This window comes from Neofelis nebulosa, chromosome 1 (genome assembly GCF_028018385.1).
Source record: "Neofelis nebulosa isolate mNeoNeb1 chromosome 1, mNeoNeb1.pri, whole genome shotgun sequence".
Classification (NCBI taxonomy): domain Eukaryota; kingdom Metazoa; phylum Chordata; class Mammalia; order Carnivora; family Felidae; genus Neofelis; species Neofelis nebulosa.
This window is the reverse complement of record NC_080782.1, coordinates 8,770,330-8,793,117: the sequence shown is the minus strand read 5'-3', so window position 1 is coordinate 8,793,117 and position 22,788 is coordinate 8,770,330. Positions and strand designations below refer to the sequence as shown.

At 44.9% G+C, this 22,788-nt stretch overlaps 1 protein-coding gene across 7 annotated transcripts in view; it reads left to right on the top strand.

Annotated features, from left to right (window-relative positions):
* Positions 1-22,788, top strand: part of CTNND2 (catenin delta 2) — a 947,889-nt gene that overhangs the window by 840,139 nt on the left and 84,962 nt on the right. For 5 of the 7 annotated variants that reach the window (XM_058715751.1, XM_058715729.1, XM_058715743.1 and 2 more), the window contains 2 exons: positions 4,645-4,719; positions 5,818-5,968. In XM_058715751.1, coding sequence (XP_058571734.1) covers positions 4,645-4,719; positions 5,818-5,968 — 226 coding nt within the window. The remainder of the gene's footprint in view (positions 1-4,644; positions 4,720-5,817; positions 5,969-22,788) is intronic. The other 2 variants (XM_058715770.1, XM_058715761.1) reach the window with 1 other exon arrangement.

The window sequence follows — 22,788 nt, the reverse complement described above, 5'->3', positions numbered from 1 at the left end:
GGCTTAAGCAGGGGAGAAATTTTTGGAAAAATTGTAGCCATCAATCCTGTTTATGGCTGGGCTGAGAATTTGAAAAGTGAAGCTTCTGAGAATCCACATCAGATGGAGGTAGGCTGAGTGGAAAGGGTTAAAAAGCATTGTCCTCGCTTTATTTTTTAAATATTTTTATTTATTTTTGAGAGAGAGACAGAGCACGAGCTGGGGAGGGGCAGAGAGAGAGGGAGACACAGATTGGGAAGCAGGCTCCAGGCTGAAGCTGTCAGCACAGAGCTTGATGTAGGGCTCGAACTCACGAACCGTGAGATCATGACCTGAGCCGAAGTCCGAACCCACTGAGCCACCGAGACGCTCCTATCTTCACTTTATTACCAAATCCTCCATGGGGATAGTGAGGAACATTATTGAACAAAAACTCATGTAATTTTCTTTATTTTGTGTAGTTCAGTTTGGTTTCATCTCTGCACTTGCATTGTGTCCAATGCAAAATGGGAAGAAAAGAAAATAAACAATCTAGACATTTCTAGGTAAACTCAATAAAATGCAGCTATTTTTCAGTCTCTTCAGGCTTAACACTTGGCCATATTTATGTTTGTCAGCCTTCATCCTCTCCTGCCCCCTGCAGTTGATGCTAAACTTGGGGGGTGGGGTTCTTACAGAAATATCCCTGCAGGGGACAGGGATTGGGTGTCTGTTTTCAGTGTGGCATCATCTCTGTCCTAAGCTGCCTCTTGCCCAGGACAAACTTCCTTGTCCTGTTGGGCTCTCAGACGGGATATGATAGTTGGTGATAGGACTCTCTCTGGTCCAAGGTTCTCTCCTGGCCCACATCTGCCCCCCCCCCCATAACTATTAAGCTCCCCTGAGATACAGCCACAACCTGTAAGCTCCCCTGAGACGCAGCCACATCTGCTCCTTAACCCAGGCAAGCACTGTCCACACCTGCTGTTCTGATGTGTCCTTTCCTCCTGGACGACTAACCCCCCTCTGCAGCCCTGGGTCCTTAGCCTTTCCTCCTCAGCTGACTTACATGGCCCACACACTGGAGACAACAGAAATGCTCAGAGGCTACTCTGTGCCACACTGGAGCCACAGGAGCCCTTTCCTGCCCCCCAAGTCTGTTGCCAGTGGCTCTGTGGCCGCTGCTCCATGATGATGCAAGGACTTCGCTGGTTCTTGAACAGACACTGCTGTGAGCAGGGTAGGCAGCAGAGCCTCGGTCTTCTCAGCTCTCATCTTCCAGGGATCTTTGTCAGCCCCTCAGGGCACGACTTGTCTGGGGGTGCATCCGGTGGCAGCCCCCACAATGCTCTCACACCTCCTGCTTCCTCTCCAACCCGGACCCTTTCTCTCCATGACTTGGAGGCTCCGTGTTGCCTGAGGAGAGGCCAGATTGTCTTCTGCCTATTCTCATCCCCTTCCAGATATGTCCCAACCTTTTACCTACATCTGTGCCTTCCACCCTTAAAGTCAACATTCACGGCTTTATGCTCTGTCCCATCCTGAAAACACCTGGGTCAAATAATGGCGGACCTTTCTTCAGGGAGAGCCGTAAGCAAGGAGGAGAAGGAAGAGCATTCGGTGGTTTGAATTGCTGTCACATCACATGCACGGAAGCATCCTTTTCTGGCACAAACGAGGCCTTTCTCTTTGCCATTCCAATCATACGTAACTTCTTGTATCAGATCTGCTAAATCTGGACAAGCTGCTCTCAAGACAGGGTTGAAATGCCCAGTAGTTCCATTGATAGCACTTGAAGGGTCTTTAACTCAGGAGTTTCGAGGAGTGCCAGATGGGCTATTTATTGCAAGTCCTAAGTAATAACATCCCCTATTAAACCAAGATTAATTGGTGCATTTGTAAGGATTATATCAACCATGAGTGCAGATGTCTTTCTGAGAGGCAGATGAGAATGGAGGCCAAGCCCACCAACTCTGGGACAGCGCTCCCTGGGTTCAAGACCTGCCCAAGCGTCTGCAGGCTGAGAAGCCTTGCTGTGGCTCCCTTGCCTCATCTGTAAAGTGGAAGTTACCATAGTGGCTACTGCATAGGGTAGAGATGGGGATTAAATGAGTTAATACGTATAAAGACATTTGAGCAGTGCCTGACAGTTGGTTGAAGTGTTAAGTTTGTTTTTGAGGACTCGTGGCTCTCCTGGGATCATCACTGGGAAAGCATCTCACCAAGAAGAGTTTGAAACATATCTGTGCTCTTTTCTCCTGGACCAGATCCTTCTCCTCGTCTTTCTCCTCCTCTTCCATCTTTCGTGTCATTCTCCCCCCTCCCCTTCCTCCTCCCCTTCCTTTCCCTCTTCCTTCTTCTCTCTTTGAATCATCAAACATCGTCTCTTCAGTTCATGGACCACTTTTCTTAAAGGCATCCCGGTCCATGCCCTTCCCTCTGCACTGACGTGCTCTGTGCACAGTGCTCTCGTATTCCATTTACGGGAAGTTAAGGTTCCACCCAAAGAGCCACTCAGCCACAGTGAGTTATGAGGCATTTTTCTCTCTTGTTGAGCTGTTTTTATGCCAGCAGTACTCCTACTTTGTTCCTATCACCAAACTTTTGGCAACCCGCACACCTTTCTAAGCACCACAGAGGCTGCCATGCTTTTCAAGGCAACTCCCTTCTTTTCCAGAAAACCTCTAAACGAGCTTCATGTTTCTGTGTTGAGTGCACCTGTGAAACATTCCCCGGTTACTGAATTCCTTTCCCTCTTTCCACCCCTGCACTCTTTTACTCCTTCTGCTGGGTTTCATACAGGTTACACGCTTGGCTTACACGTGATCTACTCCAAGACTGATTACTACGTAGAAACCATCACTGTTGTGTCACTTTGCATGTCAATAAAACTTGTGGAAACTTGCAACATCTCTTGAATGGAATGTAAATAACGTATTCTGAGTCGTCTTGTATGGAACTAATATTGGGAATTTTTCCTATACAGTTGACTCTTGAACAATATGAGTTTGGACTATGCACCTCCACTTAATCATGGACTTTTTTCAATAAATACATCAGTACTATAAATGTATTTTCTCTGCCTTATGATTTTCTGAATAATATCCTTTCTTAAGCTTACGTTCTTATAAAAAAAATACAGTATAAATACATGTAACATACAACCTGTGTGTTAATCTACTGTTTGTCTTGTTGGTAAGGCTTTAGGTCAGCAGCAGCCTGTTACGTTTTGGGCGAGTCAAAAGTTTTATGCAGATTTTTGGCCACATAGGGGGTCAGTGCCCCAAATCCTGTGTTGTTCAAGGGTCAACTGTATGTGCAAGCACACAGAACTAAAAGTGTCAAAATAAAAGTTCTTTTCTGTGTATCAATAATGTAAGATCAAATCCATTATCTGATTATCTCTTTTCACTTAGGGAGAACATACCACTGTTGTTGACCATTTTCCCATGCCAAAGAGGCATATCTGTAACTCAGACACGTTTGGGGCTATCTACAGCCATTTTTTGTTACTCCAAAATCACCTCCCAGGAAGGCTTAAGGATTGCCATTATTTTCCAAACACCAGATCATCTTTCCATCCAACATGGGAGGGGTGTAATAGCTGAACTTCTAAGAAGAAAAAACAAAGTCCAAGCCTTCCTTTCTTGGCTCATTTCAGATATGGCCAGGTTCCCCTCTGTCTACGTTTGGAAGGATGAAGGAGAGGGTGAGGCAGTGTCTGGGAGACTGAGCACAGGGGATTTAGGTGAGAGAGAGGTGACGGCAGAGGAGGAAGTATCGGCAGCATCCTAAAGAGAAGCAGATGGAGAGTAACAGGACCGGGCGCAGGTGGCCCCCGTAGGCAGGGTATTTGACATCTTTGTGTCTAGATTTCCCCATCCGTAAAATAAGAATGCTAATGCCGACCCCCCAGGGCCTTGGGGAACTAGGAGAGATCAGTAATGTACGAGCCAGCATCCTGGGCCTAGAAAGAGGTGCCGAAGAGGTCATCTTTAGGGCTTATGCTTCAGCCTGCTCAAGTGACTGAGAACGTTCCCTGTGGTGTCTTAAAAGGTCCAGAATATCACCCCAGCAGTAAAGTTTATCGTTGACGTTCGTCTTACAATACATAGACATTGACCCTACATCTGATTTCCGTTTTCTTCTTTTTTCTAGCTTCTCTTCTTAGTTTTAGGGAAGAAAGCCAACAATGAGTGGGCTGCATAAGCTCAGGTTTCTAGTCTTTTCCGGGCACTGGAGACAAGAAGGTTCACAGGTAGTGGAGGAAGTGGATGAAAAGCATATCTCAGCATGTCACGTTGCAAGTGAAATTTCTGATGCCACAAAGTGGTTTTGTACTGTCTTCACGAGGGGCCTCCCTCCCTCAGAAGGGATATCCCATCCAGACACCCAAATTTCAATGAGAAGTTTCCAAACCTTGAGATTTTTGTATGTCTAAGGATTTCTGACTGTTGCTCCCTGAGAGTGGGGCTGTGGAATAGTCCATTGCAATCAAGAGATGCTTTAGTGAATTCAGTCTGTTTCCCCAAGCCCCTCAGGCTTCCTAGAGCTTGAAGGACAGAGTGGGGGCAGGAGAAGAACCATACAGTGTGAGTTGATGGTGATAAGAAACTATGTGAATGTGACTTCTGACGTAGGACAGGATGAAGTTGTGTGTGTTTTTTAATCTCATATTTCATGCAGGGCTGGGCTGAGGATGTGGCAGGCATGGCGTATGCCCTACGTTCACTGCCAGAGGGGGCTCCCTGCCTGCCACAGGTGAGAGCCAGCTCTGGGGTGCCTGCCCTAATGGGAATGGGGGATGGAAGGGCCCGGTGGGGGAGGGGTGGGGACTCGGCCCCACCTTCGGTGGTTCCCTGAAGGACTCTGCCACAGAATCCAGAACTTCATGTCGTGAATGCCATTTTCTTAAACCCTTACATTGCTTGGTTTTTATCGTGCACACTCTTCTCTGGAGTACTGTACAACAATATGAAGTATATATGTGAATGTCCAGAAAACGTGGACCTCCCTGCATTCGGTTAAATGAACCTGAATGCTTTATCATCCTGAAGTTGCAAATACGTTTCAGATAAAAAGTAGGTGTGTTCCATTAAAGCCGACAACCACCAGTCCAAAACAAATTGTATGTCTTACTTTATAAAATGGACATTGAATAATGGCCCCAGACATAATGCATTTTGATCCAAATGTTTTCTTAAAAACCTTTGACAGTTTTTACTCTTGACTTTAAGTGTCATGTTTACCTCTCCTCACCCTTACCTTTTTCTGACTCATTGACTTTTTATTATTCAGCCAACAACTTAGTGACCGTATGTTCACCAACTCACCTGCGTGCCCCACCTCCAAATGCAAGTCTCTTAAAAAAATGACCTGTCCTCAACTTTTTATCATTTTCTACCTTTTCCGGAGTTCTTTTTTATTCCTCCTAACACCAAAAAACCAGCCCACCCTTCCTGTCCTAGCATTTCCTGTCCTAGCCCTTCCTGTCCTAGCCCTTCCTGTCCTGGCCCTTCCTGTCCTGGCCCTTCCTGTCCTAGCCCTCCACATCTTAAAGCATCAAGTGTACACATCACACAAATGGCTTGCCCAAGTCAAGGACTGCAAATGCCAGCATCAGAGAAATAAGCGTGGCTAACTGATCAACCCCAAAGCCTCTTGCATATACTGAAGGCAGAAAATAAAGTTAAGACATTTCAGTACATGCCTACCGCATTCAGCCCATTCTACAACCAGGTCTTGATAATTCATCCTTTTGGCTCCTATAAAACAGCCGTCTGAAAGCCTGCACGTGCTGTTAGCTTCTAGGGTTTTCCACCTCCGCTTCTAACGCCTTGGCCTTCCTTCTCGTTGCAGTGGTCAGTATATATCCGAGCTGCTGTCCGAAAAGAGAAAGGCCTGCCTATCCTCGTGGAGCTGCTCCGAATAGATAACGACCGTGTGGTGTGCGCGGTGGCCACGGCACTCCGGAACATGGCCTTGGACGTCAGAAACAAGGAGCTCATTGGTACGTTCTCTGCAATTCACAGTGTCTCAGAATCTAAATGAAAACATTTCCCAGCAGGTGCATGTGGCCGAATCCATAGGCAAGACAACCGCACGTGCAAAACACGGTGCATTTATTAGAGGTCACGTTTTGTCAGCTGGCCGCCTTCTTTAAATCCAGTGCGCTGATTTTAGAATTTACAGGAAAATGCAATGTGTGTTGACATTCCTAATCCTTGCAACTTAAAAACGACCACAGTGCTTAGCACTGGATACCACTGTCCTGAGCCTCTACGTCTCTGTCTGGTTGTTTGTTTGCTTTCCACGTGGTGACCTGGGATTCTAATGGCTGCACGCCACATCTCTTCCCCTATCTGTTTGAAGATCTATTTTGGATTAGAGCATACTGGCCCTTTAATCCTATTTGTGAAAGACTCCTCTTCCTCTAATTCGGTACTCAAGAAATAGGGGAGATCTTTTATTAATGAAGCATTAAGGAGATCGTATATTCATCTATTTATTCGACAGATGTTTATCCCTGACCTGCTTTGTTCCAGGCCTGTTCTAGGCTCGGAGATTTTATCAGTGAGCACAACAGACAGGAAGGCCCGCCCTTGTGGGGTTTCTATTTGGGAGAAGGGAGAGATGCATCGAATAAAATATACATTCGCGTGAACTTGCCGGTATGTTAGAAACCCTACATGGGGTAAAGGAAACCATCATTGTGAGGCGGTGGTTTTTTTCATTGAGGTGAGATTCACATAACGTTGTGTTAACCCCTTCAGAGTTCACCATTACCGTGGCATTTAGTATTTTCATAACGTCGTACAACTACCATATCTGTCAAATTCCAAAGCCTTTTCACCACCCTAAAGAAAACCCCGTAGCCGTTAAATAGGCACCGGCGTTTTCCGTCCTCCAAGACCCTGGCAGCCACAGTCTCCTTTCTGTCTCTGCAGACGTCCCAGTTCTGCATATTTCATGTAAATGGAGTCATATCGTATGTGAGCTTTTGCATCTGGCTTCTTCCACTCAGCATAAGGGGTTGTGATTTTAAGTGGAAGGTCAAAGTCAAGGTAGTCGTGGGAAGGTTACATTTGAGCAAAAACTTGAAGGAGGTGAGAGTAGGTCTTGTGGACATTTAGGGGGAAGGGCAAACGGTGGGGGAGCTGGGAGCTGGGTGGTGAGTTCAGGGTCTTCAAGGGGACGCTTGTGTCTGGGGCAGAGTGTGGTAGGAGCCCAAGTGGGAGAGGCCTCCTGGTTCCTCCCCTCTGTAGGTAGGAAGATCCCAGGCCAAGGCCGATGGATGCCTGGAGGAGTGGTGAACCAGGACACCTCCCTCCCCCAGAAGAGACGCAAGCCTCCGCACAGACAATGTACTCCTGCTAGAGCATCTGAGATTAAAGAGGGGATTCCAGTAGGGTCTTTGGTCAATGCCTCATGAAGCCTGGCAAGCCTCCGTGCAGGTAACAGGTGTCAGTGGAGTTTGGGTAGCAGGGAGCTGGACCAGCCACCATGCCAAAGATTCACATGGTACCGACTCTGGGCCGGGGGAAAGGGAGAAAGTGAGTGAGCGTGGGCAGAGGGTCGAGTTTCCATTCCTGGGACAGTTGGCATCCCAGGCGTGGGTCTAAATGTCATACACAAATTTCACATAGAGACATGGGTCTATTTGTGCTGTCCTCATTCCTGAGCATGGCGTTCCAAGCCCTTTGTGATCGGGAAACCAGATACTTTTTTCCTGCCGTTTCGTAATACCCATCATATCCTCCAATAAAATCAAAAGTATTTGCGGACCTTTGTCCATTATTTATTTACAGGGAAAACAGACTTCAAATCTTTGCCTAATAAATGCAAGTATCTTTTTAAGCTCGCACTTTGTTATAAATCATGAAAATTGGACTTAACAATTTGATATTTATAGTTAGTTTGAAAAGAACTTAAGTGTCGCTGTGGATTTTGTATATTTAAATTAGGCCATTAACTCAGAAGGTTACCCGCTGCATATCTGCTCTTCCTTTCCTTATGGAGTTGTTTCAGACGGGACAGAGCTGGGGCTTCTGATAAGATCTTGTCGCTCCTGTGTAAAATGGAGGAAAAATCAATAGCTAATCAGTCCGCTGCCTGGATACTAACTACTAGGTATTGTATGTCTGCGTGTTTTATTTCTTTTGCTGGATTAAAATATAACAAAATAGGGAACTATTGATTGGTTTTCTAGCTTCCAGACACCTCTTCTTTCTCAGAAGCCCGTTATTCGGGACTCTCTCTGAGGCAGGAACATTTGGAGCTCCATATTGCCCATGTTAAATTAAGCCTTTACTATCAAATGTCACCAGCCAGGAAAGGGAGCCAGTCACTTAAAAATAGAAGTGAAAATATCCAAGTCACTGGCTTTATGGAATCAATAACTTTTTTTCTCGAATGAGAAAAGCAGAATTTAGCAACAACAACAACAAAAAGAAAAGAAAAAAAAAAAAACCAACACACCCGTCTATTCCATCTAGAAGAAAGGAAATGTGACCTCTGCCAGCTCTTTGCCTTTAAATACTGTATCACAGTAGTGATTTTTATAGGAAATGCTATACAGAATTTTGTGCATTGAAAAGAAAGTTGCAGTGACTTTGAACAAAGAACAGCAACAAAGGGCAAGAGTTGAACTTGGACTTCTCTTTTCTGTCACTTCTCAGTCAACGCTTTGGTGGTTTTGTGGTTTCATGGTGTCAAAGATCTATATTCCGATGACGCTCAGATGGGTATCTCTGGTGTGAGTCCCACATCTCTGAGTCTAGCTGTCTGTCCCCCATCTTCCACTGGCTGTCCAACAGGCATCCAGATACATCTCCAGACCTGAGCTCCTTACCTTTCCCCCTAACCACAGTCCCTCCTCAGTCATTCCCAACAGCAAATGTCAGTTTGTCCTTGCCGAGGTCCAGGAGAGGCACCTGGCAGTGTCCTTTGACTCTTCAGTCCCCATGCCTGGTCCATCAGCAAATCTGATCATTCTTCTACATTCTTCCAGGACCTGACACTTCTCACCCTCATTGCTCTTTTCCCCAAACTCCCACCATAGGTCACCTACCTGGTTATTACCATGGCACCTGCCTCTGCCGTCACCCCCTACCATCCACTCTCGACACAGCAGCCAAAGTGGCCCTGTTAAAACCTTAACCAGAGCTTGTCACCTGTCCTGTCCTCCTCAGTGGAGGTGAAATCTTCATCAGGCACGTATAGCTGTACGTAAGCCAGCTCTCTGGTTCCCCTCCACCCTCACCTTTTCCCCTCTCGCTGTTACTAACATGCTGTGGTCACTGGTTCACATGTGGTTCCCATGAGCCATGATCCTGCCTTAGGACCTTTGAACATGCTGCTCCCTCTGTCTGCAGTCCTCTTTCTCCAAGTGCCCATGTGCTTCTTCCCTCATCCCAATCAGGCATTCCTTTCCAGTAGGACCTTTTCTGGCCACTATTCTCAAGTCTCACCCCCTTCCCCACTTTGCTTCTCTCCACAGCACGGGTCACCTTCTAATATATAGCATAACACTTCTTCATCTTGTTTTTTGTCCATCTCCCTGCCACTGGAACATTTGCCCACTAAGGGCAAGAAGCTCTGTCTTATTGGTTCCCTGGGGTGGCCCATGAGGCTAGAAGGGCACCTGGATCCATTGTAGGACTTGATAAAATTTTGCTAAATAAATGACAAAAGTAAAATTTTTCCTGTCTGGCCATCATCTTTTTTTTTAGCTTCTTTAAAATTTTTATTCTTTATGAGAGAGAGAGCACATGAGTGGGGGAGAGGGGCAGAGGGAGAAAGAGAGAGAATCTTAAGCAGCCTTCACACTAAGCGTGGAACCCGATACAGAGCTTGATCCCACGATCCCGGGATCATGACCTGAGCCAAAGTCAAGAGTCGGACGCTCAACCAAGATTAAGCCACCCAGGCACCCGTGTCTGGCCATCGTCTTAAAATGAACCCCAAATCAGCAAAACCTTAAGTACGCAAATTAAACTTTAAAGAAAACCATTTTATATTAATAAAGAAAATCATTTTAAAAATCTAGTTCATTTTCCTCCTAAAACTTACTAGATGTATGCAGATGTTCAGAATTCCCGAAGAAACACTGTTTTTCCCATCGCTGGTTCTGGGGTTTCAGTTTAGCTCTTTGTTGATGGTTCTTTTAGTTAGAGTGGGGGGAGGAGCTGCTACGGCATTTCGGTTGAGGAATGCTTCGCCTTCAGGGACTCCCATTTCTGGGAAAACACCCAACAAACTATTGGATGATGGTCCTCCTACCCCCTCAGCTCTAATGAGGATCATCTAAAAGGAATGGCCTCTTCCCGTTTTTGGGTTTTTGTGATTCTGAGTCTGTCTCTGACACTGGGCATTAGGTATATCTACTTAGCTGTCTCTGTGTATAGATAGACCTTCATGTCCTTCTGAATGATGTGATGGGGCAGTAGTCCAAATTAGTAGACATGCATACATTTCTTGGCCACCTTCCAAAAATGGTAATTATCCTTCTGAGTCAAGTGTTATTTCATCATTCAGAAAGGTTTTGGTTTTTTTTTTTTTTAAAGAATGGTAATGGTTACCTTCAGTGAAAAGAGCAAACAATATTGTGTCCCTTTAACAAATATAACAAAATGCCATCCATTTCAGCACATTGTCAGGTCCTGATAAAGATGGCCGATATTTATTGTAGCCAAATCCCTACCTTCTCTGCCAACAAACAGACGAAACTCAAAAAAATTTTAAAAAATTTAAAAAAAATTTTAAGCATACATAAACACTAGACAAGAGAGCTATCTGTCACCTGGCAAACATTGGTCATTAAGCCACTGCTATCCATCCATGGAAAATAATCCCAAAGAGAGTAATTTCATCCTATGTGCTGTTCTGTTTTGCTACATCTGCAGACAGCACAGAAACTCAAGACTGCATCAAAACCATTACTTAGTATAACAGGGACACTGCAAGTAAGTTTTCCAACAGGCAAGATTGTCTCGTCTGTGCATGTCTTGGTGTCCCATACAAGGCCACGCCCATGCAAACTGCCTCGTATTTCTAATGGCTTTTTCACGAACTCTTCCACCATACCAGTTCCTGTACCATTATTCCCACTTACGCGCCTACAGACTTCCCGCTCACCATTCAAAGCTCAGCTCGGGGTGACCTTCCCAGTGAAGGCCACTCTTTGAATTCAGAGCACAGGTGGGCAGTACCTACCTGATTTCTTAGATTCCCATCGTGCAGTTTTACATTCGCGGTATCTGGTGGGTTTTTGTGTGTATGTGCCCTGCATCATCCCCCAGTGAGACGATAAGCAGGGATCGGGTACTATGTTTATTTTTATGCCCTACAGTGCCCAGCACTTTGCTCGGCCCATACCAGGCACTCAGTAAATATGTGCTGAAATAAGGCACTGAGGGGGGAAACACACTGGTATTTATTCTGAAGAATGATCTGGAGAATGTTTGGGGAATCCCAAAGAGAGAGAGGAAGGGGTGGGGGAAATGTCTCTTTCAGCTTCTTCCCACAGCTTTCGGGAATAGGAAGAGAGACAGCTCAGCTGCTCCCTGAAATCCAGCACTCTTGTCAAACTCAGACTCATCCTGCTGCCTCCTTGGAAGAGGCTTACGATTGGGTGGGAAATAGTAACGTCTTCCGTGTGTGCCTTGATCACTGCCAGAAGATCGTGTTGGCAGACTGTCTCCACCCCTGCGGGTGGGATTGGCAAAGCTGGCAGAGCACCCTCCCTTGGCTTCCCAGGCAGTGGCTTCTTGTCACACTTTCCGGCAGGCGAGCCGGGGCTGGGGTCCGGAAGCATCCTCCCGGTCCTCTTCATCCCTCCTTCCACTGCCTCATGAACCTGGCTCTTCCCTAGTTTGCCTCGGCCCTTCACCTCATCCTCTCTGGTTTGCACAGCTGTTTCCCTCTATTATCATTTGGATGGTTGGGGCACCACATCTGGAATGATCTATAAGAATGTTCCTTTGACTGGTGGCCCTGCGCATTCGTATTACAAGATCCATTCTTCTAATTCAACTAACCTTCTGCTCACTTCATCAGCTAGCTGAGCCTCTGTCTAAGCAATACGTTCTCGATCGGTTCCAAGCTCCAAGGAGCACAGACAAAATTTGATTCTCTCTGGGGTCGGGAAGGGACCATTTCTCAAAGGAGTCTGCCGGCTCCCAACACAGGTAACCCCCAGGAGAGATGGATGAGAAGGGAGCCCCAAATCTCCAGTTGTACCTAGTGGTGGACATCACGTGCTTTCTAACACTAGTGAAATCATGAACAAAATAAGGGTGATTTCTTGTCTGGGGGTTGATTATTCTTTAAGCAGTAAATCCATTGTTGTTTCTCTGCCCTTTTGGGGGTTTTCAGATTATCCTTTTCATTCATTGCAGGAAGCGGGGGTCAAGGGCCTGGAGGCATTCCCTTCCTATCTTTTTTCTTTCTTGCCACAATGTTGAAATATTCAGGTGAAAGATTTTATCTGACCACCGTAGGCTGTTTATAGACAGCGGTTGCTGGTCATATTTAAAGGACAACATAAAAAGTTTCATTTAAGTGGAAATAGAGACTGAATGAAAGAAAAGTTAGTGAATTCTGTCAATAGAATGACCTCTTACATGCCACATTTTTACCTAGGGAGAAGTGTATTTTCTTTTGGAAAACTGTAGGGGTGGGGTGGGGGGTGGGAGTCTTGGTTGTGTCTATACTGTCTTGAATGCTGCATAGCTTTGTAAACATTTCCTTTCATTTAGTGATCTCACAGCTGAATTTTTTGAGATGTGCATCTGTGGAATTACAGAGCTGGCAGTACCAATCTTCATCCAAACTTCGGGATGCATTTTTATTCAATTCTCGAATCATGAGCACATGTTCAGGGGAATAAAGAGACACCTAAATCAGGGTCTCCATCTCTTAGAAGCATTCCACATATTCCTCAGGAGATCATTACTCAAAGTTTATCAAAATTCTTTGGCTCAGGATTGAAACACATCTTGGTCATCATCCTGTGTTACCGAGAATATCACTTGGTACCCTCAGGACAAAACTAGAGAACAGAGAGCTCTAAAACTGTAGGGTCAGTTTGTGTGTGTGTGTGTGTGTGTGTGTGTGTGTGTGTGTATGCATGTGTGCATTTTATTTTCTCATCTCATGTAGATGGCTTGCATATGGCAGAACGTTCTGGGATATGGGCATCCCATTGCAGAGGGCAGCATTCTCACAGGTCAGTCATTGCACAGCACTGAGGGCGCCTTCTTTACCCGTGTTCTTGACCCTGGGTGATCTCACCTGTGCCTAGGAAAAGACCAAGAAGCTCTAGAGACCGCCATGCAACCGGAAGGCCGTGCGTTATTTTCATCCCTGGAAATGTGTGCGCTTCACTTTGTTGAGTAGGTTTGAGGACGTTTTAGAGACCTACCTTCTCTGCTTTTCAAACGTGTTTCTTCAGACCCTGGCAGATGTTGTTTTAATTAAAACACATGCAATTTCAATTAGTATTTTAAAAGGAAGCCTGGTTTCCCAGACAAGGTGATTTATTGGAGCACTCTTTGCCGGCTCTTTAATAACTTGATTTCACAAAGCCAAATTCTAGGCAGCAGGAAAGCTGTGTGCTTTGGCCAAAACTTGGTATCTTCAGATTAGGTGCCTGTGTTAGAGCCCCCAAACCCAAGAGCCTAATCTCGTGAATGCTACCCTCCTTTCCAGTGGAGCCATAGAATCTTCGTTAATTAACTTTGGACACCTGTTGGGGAATTTTGGTGTCTGCGCCTGGCAGATAAGAATTGCTTAGAAGGGGAGTTGTAAATAAATCGAAGAGCCAATAATTATTTTATTAAACAAGACTTAATGATTCACCCCTTGGAAATACTCCATGTGGGGAAAAGGCAAAACTGACTGAAATTTGTGGTTGATCCAAATTTCAGAACCTCTACTTAAAGACCTCGAAGAAAAGAGGGGAAAAAACCCCACCTAACTTTACTCTGACTAGTTAGATATTCATGTTATGCCTAGCCAAACAGTTTCAGGAGAAAATGATTTTAAAAGAGAATACATGAGAAATGAAACAGATCTCTTGACAACCCCGAATCTTGAGAATCTAAAAATAGAAAAGAAGGTTTTAGCAGAGTCGTGTTTTTAAGTTGTATTCCTTGTGCACGTAGACTGCCATCTTTCCCCCTTGCCTGCTTCAAAAAAGATTTTTTCGATCCTGTGGAAGAATTGATATTTTTACTCTCTGATACTAAAAATAGTGGATTAGAAAATAGCTGAAGAGTTTAAAGACGAATATCGTTTTAGCATCCGGGCTTATGTTTCATTGTATTTATCGTGCTGGATTTGAGGAATTATAGAGCAGGCAAGGACAGCCATTACTTGGGGGTTCCGGTTTCAAAACAAAGTGTGTAGGCTGGTACCATACTTTGAGTGTACCAGTCAGTGGTTCTGCCCTGGAGGACATCTGAGGCAATACAGGAGGAGAAGGCAGACGGTGTAGAGATGGGGCAGCCATCCCAGGAAGAAGGACACAGGGAGCCTCAGGCAAGAGAGGCTGGGGACCCAGGAGGCAGGTGGCCGATGGAGGTGCAGCCTGCGGCCAGGACCTGCGCTGCTGGTGTGTGAAATGGCATAAGCAGAAAGAGCAGAGTTTGCTCCTTGAGAAGAAGCAAGCTTGAGAAGACAGAGTTCATCCATTCAGCCTATCAGACTAGAATCAAAGAGATACTCGCTTCCGAGGAGAGAGGAAGCAAAGAATCATTCCCAGCCGTGATTCACTAAAATATTCTGAGTTGTTTCAAGAAACTTAGGTGAAATTCAGAGATTTCTTCTCTTCTAACTAAGAAAGTTCATGAAAGTTCATTTACTGTCTAGCAAAAAAGCCTAGCCTTTTTCCCCAAATGTATTTCTTTTTTAAAAGGCGAGGTACTTTTTTTTCTTTTGGTCCAGATTTTTTTCCTTTCTTTTTTTTTTTTTTAATTTAAATTCAAGTTAGTTAACATATGGTGTAATATTGGTTTCAGGAGTAGAATTTGGTGATTTATCGCTTACATGTAGCATCCAGTGCTCCTCCCAACAAATGCCCCGTTTAATGCCCATCATCCATTTAGCCCAATAATGAAGCAGCAGAAAAAGAAATCAAGGTGTTTTTTTTTTTTCAAATTTCAAATGAAATTTCCCTATTCAGTTTTGTGCCTTATAGTGTCTCTGAACAATGTCGGGTAAAATAAATGGCTTTGGAGAGGAACGATAAAGGACAAGTGACTTGTTTCCTAAAGCACATAATATCCTTTGAGCCAAATTTTATCATCCTTATTAGTGAATATAGGCAGCTGAACTTGACACGGTACCAGCCAGGCTGGTGCAGGCATATAGTAATGTGCAATATGTTGCTTTTAATTAGGAGTCACGAGTATTCCGACACCAACATGAGGTGGCATTCAATGTGCAAGATAGATCAAAAGATTTTTTTAAAAATCCCCATGGTCCTCACTTTGAGACTTGAACAGTTTCATTTCCTCATCCGAAAGGAAAATTGTAGCCATGACATGGACAGTGGTGGAGTTAAAGGTTTTAACTGAATATTAATTAGCTCCAGAAACGGATACCTAGCCTCTGCGGGAGAGTCTGGTCCATTTTAGGAGTGGTCTTGTTTTTCTTACAAGGTCAGAATACAGTGGGTATGTGAGAGACAACCCACAGGCTTCTCTCACCAGCAAATGGTCACGGAGGGGCCGCTGTCCTGGGACCACGGGGAATACCGTAGTGAGCAAGGCTTCAACTTGCTCCTCTGGACCAGCGTTCCCACTAGGGTGCACCATGGATGGGTGACAAGTGTGCTGGGGTTGTGATGCCCTCCGCATCACGGTCCGGGTAGCACCTGAGTCTGCCCACCCACCCGGATCCGTGACCTCCGACGGGGTATAGCTGTCGTCCCACGGAGCTCTTACTCCGACACATTGCAGGTGCTCTGGTTTCTGTGTGTGCCATGCTGAGGTAGCAATATGGAAGTTCTGCCCAAGACGGACCTCCCACCTTCACACCCTGTACGAGACATCGTCACCGTGTCACTCTCCCTGGCGCCCAAAACGTTGGGCATTCAAATCCTCATCTCTTTCGTCCTCAAATACTAACCCAAACCCTGGTCGTTTACTTGCCTTCCTGTTTCCAGTGATAGAAATGGATAGAAACTAGGGGTCTTTTTCTTCCTTTTCTTTATCCCTGCAGATGCATCACGACGCTTTCCTTGTACTTCAGGGAATTTCTTGAATTCTGTGTGTCATTCCTGTGTCGTTGGCCGTTGTGTCTCACGTGTGGCATGGCGGGTCCACTGTACACGGAGCTCCCTGCCTGGGGCACTTCGCCCCCTCCACCTTCCTGTGATGCACCCCCACCTCACTCTTCACCCTGAACTCCGGGCAGTACTCCGGCTAAGGGCTCCTCGTAGCCTCCACGATATGAACGACCTGCTGGCACCTGCCGAACGGGGCCGTGTTGCCACGTGGTATTTGAGTAACAGGTTGAAGTCATACATGGTGCTTTCATAAACCCAATTCCCATTGCCCTGTGTAGATTTTCCTAATTATTCAAAATTGGTTTGGAGTTTTAACCTACACCACAGCATCTTTGACAATGGAGACCTGCCTGCCCTCACCCTCCTTCCTCACCCTGAGCAAACCACCGCCCCTACGTCCCCCAAAATAGAACTCCATGCCTTATTTTTATTATGCAAACCAAAGCAGATGAGAAGCACTTTGTCAGGACACGATTCATAATCTCAGTTGTACATTGGAATCTCCTGAACCCACCCCCAAGAGATGCTCAGGTATTAGTACTTATTTTGAGGCTCCCCGGGGGATTGTAATATACGGCCAAGGCCGAGAACGTTCCCGAAGACCTGTCGTAAATAAAACCAGCCTGCTGATCTCCTGCAAAGCTGTCTTCTTTCAATTTTGAAATAATTCATAACGACAAGTCTAACCCTAAGCGTTTTTTGGTAAGACCATTCCATTTCTTTGATTGGAACACAAGATTTTTCCTCCAGAAATTATTCCGTTCCAAACTTTTTCCTTACGGTATTGTATGTAATGAATAATGACTTTGAAATAGCTCATTTCAGGTCATATCACCACTAATGATACTGATATCTAGACCAGAAGCGTAGGAACGTCATGTGGGTATTATTACTCCCTTGTGTTAGTACAATTCTTCAGAACACAGATGAACATGTCATGAGCTTCTTTGGCGTGGCAAGGCGCATTCTCACTTTACCTTTCCGCTTAATAAAGCTGTTGATGCTGAAAGACAAATTTAATCAAGAGGACGAGTGTAAGGAGCTTGTTGAATATATCACACACAAGTGTAACACTGACTGTGGAGGTCAGTGCTTAGAAGACCACAGGGAATGTCTCAGATCTTCTGACGGGGGCCGGGTTTTGCCATTGACATCACCCTTGCTCACTCAGGGTGTCTGAGCTCCCCCACCACCCAGGAAGCCTGCCATGTGTCCAGCGTGGTTCGCTGGGAGATTTGAAAGTACTGTTCTCCCCAGCACCACCCACCGCAGCCCCAGTCTTAGCTAATGTTTGGAACCCAAAACCCTGATCCTCCAAGCAGCATCCAAATCTTCCCTGCCCAGGCCCATAGCTTCTTCGAGATTGTGTCCGCCTAGGTGTGGGGGTGAAGAAAGGAAAAAAGGCCCTCAGGGTACCTGTTAGCAAGCAAAGGAAAAGAAAACTAAATCGAAAATTTACAAATTAATACTTTGAGATGTAATCCTGCCTCAAAACCATCCTTCAAAAATGCTAAAGTTGGGGGGGGGGGGCACATGGGTGGCTCAGTCAGTTAAGCATCCAATTCTTGGTTTCAGCTCATGTCATGATCTCATGGTTTGTGGGTTCCAGCCCCGCATCGGGCTCTGGGCTGACAACAGAGATTCTCTGTCTCCATCTCTCTACCCCTCCCCTGGCTCACAAGCTCTCTCTCAAAATAAATAAACACTAAAAAATGCTGGAGTGTTAATCTTACCTTTTGGAGAACCATTTTTCTTGAACTAAAGCTACTTACCTCTTCCCAAACATACTCTTCTTGGCTGCCACCTTATACCTTATGCCTGAATGATTTTTAAAATGTGTTCTCCTTGATATGCAGAGGTGATGCCAGGCAGCGTGTGCTTCAAGTTGCTTTTGAATCTGTTGTGACAGGATTCCTCAGATGCCCCTCCATCTGGTCCCCTCCCCTACCCGTGACGAGCAGTGTATGTTGCTCGCGGGGCTCTCTGCGGTTGGGTATGGAGGCTGCATCAGCTACAGGGAGAAGTTATGGGTTCCTCTGAGGATCAGACTTTTGACCTTGCTTTTTTGGCGGGCTGCTAATGTACCAAACTGAGGAATGGCGGGCAATGGCGAGACCCAAGGAGCAATTCCATAGACCTCACTGGACATTCCTCAATGGACCTGGTACTCAACATCATAGTGTGTGCCTCACCCCCTTCTGTGACACCTCACTTACCCAAAGGAGCAACATTGGGATCGTATTCCATTGTCACCAACTCTCGCTGTTGGTCCGGGCTGGGAGAGAAGAGGTAGTGAGTAAGAAGAGGTAGGGTAGACGATGAAACTGGCAAGGATATTTGTTGATGAGGAAAAAGGGTGTTGTTTCTAAAGTGTCATTATAGGGGAAAATCAAGAATTTCCACTTTCCTAGTTTCCACTAGGCAAAGGGCTAGAACTAGCTGAAAACAGTTGAATTACAAAGTAGGGGGGCCTCCCCTGGATCAACGTTTTAAATGCTAAGCATGTGACCGTACGAGCCAGTAGCACATTGACAATCTATGAGCAACAGACGAGGAATTCCAAGCATTCGGTAACTAAGTACAGTCTGCAACAAAATCCATCTTAAATGGGTGAGGGAGCTCATATGTAGAAACGCGACTGCGTCGGCAGTAACTAGGCGCACTCGGGAAGGGACGGGCTGGTTGACTCAGACTTTGCCATCTTCCCACGTTGGCTTAAGGCAGCATCTCAGCAATCCTGCCTTGTTCCGTTTCCCACTGACTCCAAAGGCAACCCCAGGCAAGCCTGCTGAGCTCTAGGCGGGGATGGAGTAGAGGTTTGGGGGTGTGGAATGGGAGCCGTACCTGGAGAGCAGTGCCGGGGAGACAGAAGGAACTGCAGACAAGCGACAATATTGATGACAAGTAACCTGTACCCGTCTGCTCCCTAAAGCATGGGGCAAATCGGAAATGGCACATACAAAAGGCAACCCCCTTGAATGTCAGTCTAACTGGACTAACAAATCAGTTAGTCTAACAAGGAACAAGGGGGTTGAAATGCATCCAGCCTTCACTATAAATTTGATGAATCCATTATTTTTCTCTAAATATTCTGCCGAACTTTTTGAAACAAATGCTGCACTTCTGTGTTGCTTCGGTAAGGGATTTTAACTCCCAGAACAGACAAAGCCAGGTGGGCCCAGGCCTGGGGCGGGGATCCAGTCAGGTGCAGTCTTTCTTATCCTCTGGGAGAGCAGAGTAACATTCCGGGAATCTCCTGCTAATGAGAGAGGGACAGTGGGGAAGGAAGGACAGACAGGTGTGTGGACTGGACCTCCATCGTGGAGGCACATCTTCCAGTGACTTCCATGCTTCCTGTCACACCGTCTCTTCTCATGTTTCCGTAGCCCTCTGCCCAGGGATGGTGGCAGCCAGCCTCTATGTTTTTTGGAAATCTCCAGGCTCAGGGCCTTTCACAGATTACAACTTTGCTCAGTTGTTTTTTTTTGTTTGTTTGTTTCATTTCAGAGACCTGGCAGATTCTTTATTTGGGGAGGGTTCAAATACACGCATAAGATTAGCCCCATCACTGGGCTGAAGCTAGTTGGTATCTTTGCGTGGACGATGGAAAGGGAATGAGAGGAGACCTCCCTTCTTAGGCTTCCAATAAAGGCCTGAGGAAGGACTCCATTCCCTGATAATCCTCTTTTCCCTGATGTTCCCTGAAGTTCTCTCTCTCTCTCCCTCTCCCCCTCTCTCTCTGCCCAGCCTTCTTTCTCTCCCTTCCTCTCTGTCTCCCTCCCTGTCTCCCTTTCTGTCCTCTCTCACTTTTTCATTCTCTCCTTGTCTGTCTGTCTCTCTTTTTAGCAAGGAGTATGTGGGATTTTATTTAACTCTTAAAGTTAGAAATTTAAAGAATTATAAAAATCAAAAATTCATCTTCATTCTCTCAAGCCTAATTATCATGGCCCAAAGGAAACCATCACAAGGCTGCTGGGGACATCTGTCAGTCATTGATTTCATTAGGAGAGTAAAGGACATGTTTTTTGTTGTTGAATTGAGGAAGGAAAATTTAAGACTTTTTTTTTCTGCAAAAGCTGTCCACTTTTTGTATTTATTTATTCATTTAATTTTCTTGAAGTATAAAAGACTATATTTCTTATTATAGTGCCCCTGAAGTTCTGAAGTCATTTTATTGTTTCCTATTCCTGCTGACCTTGTTCCCCACCTTGCCTTGTAGTCTCTCTCTCTCTCTCTTTTTTAATTCTCAAGCTAGTTAACATACAATGTAGTCTGGCTTCCGGAGTAGAGTCCCATGGTTCATCACTTACATATAACACCCAGGGCTCATCCCAACAAGTGTCCTCCTCAGTGCCCATCCCCCATGTTCCCCACCCCCATTAACCCTCAGTTTGTTGTCTGTACTTAAGAGTCTCTTATGGTTTGCCTCTCTCTCTGTTTTTATCTTATTTTTCCTCCCCTTCCCCTATGTTCATCTGTGAAGTATCTCAAATTCCACATGTGAGTGAAATCATATGGTGTCTGTCTTTCTCTGACTAATTTTGCTTAGCATAATACCCTCCAGTTCCATCCACGTTGTTGCAAATGGCAAGATTTCATTCTTGTTCATCACCGAGTAGTATTCCATTGTATGTATACACACATCTTCTTACTCTGTTCATCAGTTGATGGGCATTTGGTCTCTTTCCACAATTTGGCTGTTGATAGGGCTGCTGTAACCAACGGGGTGCATGTGCCCCTTCAAATCAGCATTTTGTATCCTTTGGATAAATGCCTAGTCGTGCAATTGCTGGGTCATAGGGTGGTTCTATTCTTAATTTTTGGAGGAACCTCTACACTGTTTTCCAGAAGGCCTGCACCAGTTTGCATTTCCAGCAACATTGCAATAGGGTTCCGCTCGATCCACATCCTCGCCAACATCTGTTGTTTCCTGAGTTGTTCATTTTAGCCACTCTGACCAGCAGCACCCAGTTCTTACTTGACATGTCTCGGGAGGCAAGGCAAATAAAAGCAAAAATGAACTATTAGGACCTTGTCAAGATAAAAAGCTTCTGCATAGCAAAGGAAACAATCAACAAAACTAAAAGGCAACTGGTGGAATGGGAAAAGATATTTGCAAATTCCTGGTAATCTCCTTAACAGGAGTGTTGACCACACAGGGCCTGGAGGGGGTCTCTGTCATTTTGTTGATAGAATCAAGGACTTTGAATCATTGCTAGTAATTAGTAAGAGCCAGAGGTCTGTTAATTTATTTTTGCTTGTGAACTTTCTAGAAGGCATTTGGACAACTGTTTTACCCCTCTCACACTTTTAAATTTAAAGTGTGGCCAAGGATATGGCTTTCTGTGTGATATTTAAAAAAAATGAAATTGACACATCCGGGGTACCCGGGTGGCTCAGTCAGTTAAGCATCTCACTTCGGCTCAGGTCAAGATTTCGTGGTCCATGGGTTCGAGCCCCACGTCGGGCTCTGTGCTGACAGCTCAGAGCCTGAAGCCTGCTTTGGATTCTGTGTCTCCCTCTCTCTCTCTTCCCCTCCCCTGCTCGTGTTCTGAATCTCTGTCTCTCTCAAATAATGAATAAACATTAAAAAAAATTTTTTTAAAGAATGAAATAAGACACATCCCTCTTTTAAATAAAACTGAGAAATCTGATAACCATAGTAGTTTAATGTCCACCATTATCCTTTTTAATAATATATGAGCAGGTTTCTCATTAATGTTAGAACTTGTACATAATTCCTTTACTCTTTAAACATGTGACCGTTCCTCATTCCTTAACAATTTTACCCTGATTGATGTATTTTATGCTTAAAAGTCTCACTGATCATTCTTTCAGCAAACAAGACGTACACATATTAAAAAGTGTTTTGTTTGTATTTTTATGGTATTCAGTTTTAAATTAAAATTGCCGTATGGATTAAGTTATTATTCTAGTTAGTAGCAGGGTACAATTGATCAAGATAAATAATTAATCAAATAAATCTTGATTAAAAATTTTAAATATAACAAGTAAAATTGTATTGGAAATTTATTCCTTAGATGAATGAGCCCTTTTATCCCAGTCAATTCATAGAATCAAAAATGAATATTACTTATTTCTTGAATACATAGGGTTCAGTATCAATCATTTCTCAATTCTTTATAGATTTAAATACTGAGAAACATCATTCGTATATAAGGCAGAGGGAATAGAAGATATTATATATTTCAAAAATCTCATTGGGATCCATCATCAGTAGTTTTTAATGTTTATTTGTTTTTGAGTGAGAGAGCACTCGTGAGCAGGGGAGGGGCAGAGAGAGAGAAGACAGGATCCGAAGCAGGCTCTGCACTGACGGCAGAGGGCCCAGTGTGGGGCTCTGACTCACAAACTGTGAGATCATGACCGAGCCAAAAATCAAGAGTCAGACACTTAGCTGACTGAGGTACCCAGGTGCCCCTGTTTTTAATCATCTATCAAATGACAACTTGATTAGGTTCTCCTTTAATGTTGGAGACAGTAAGGAATTGGAAAAAAGATGAACTGCCCATCATTAT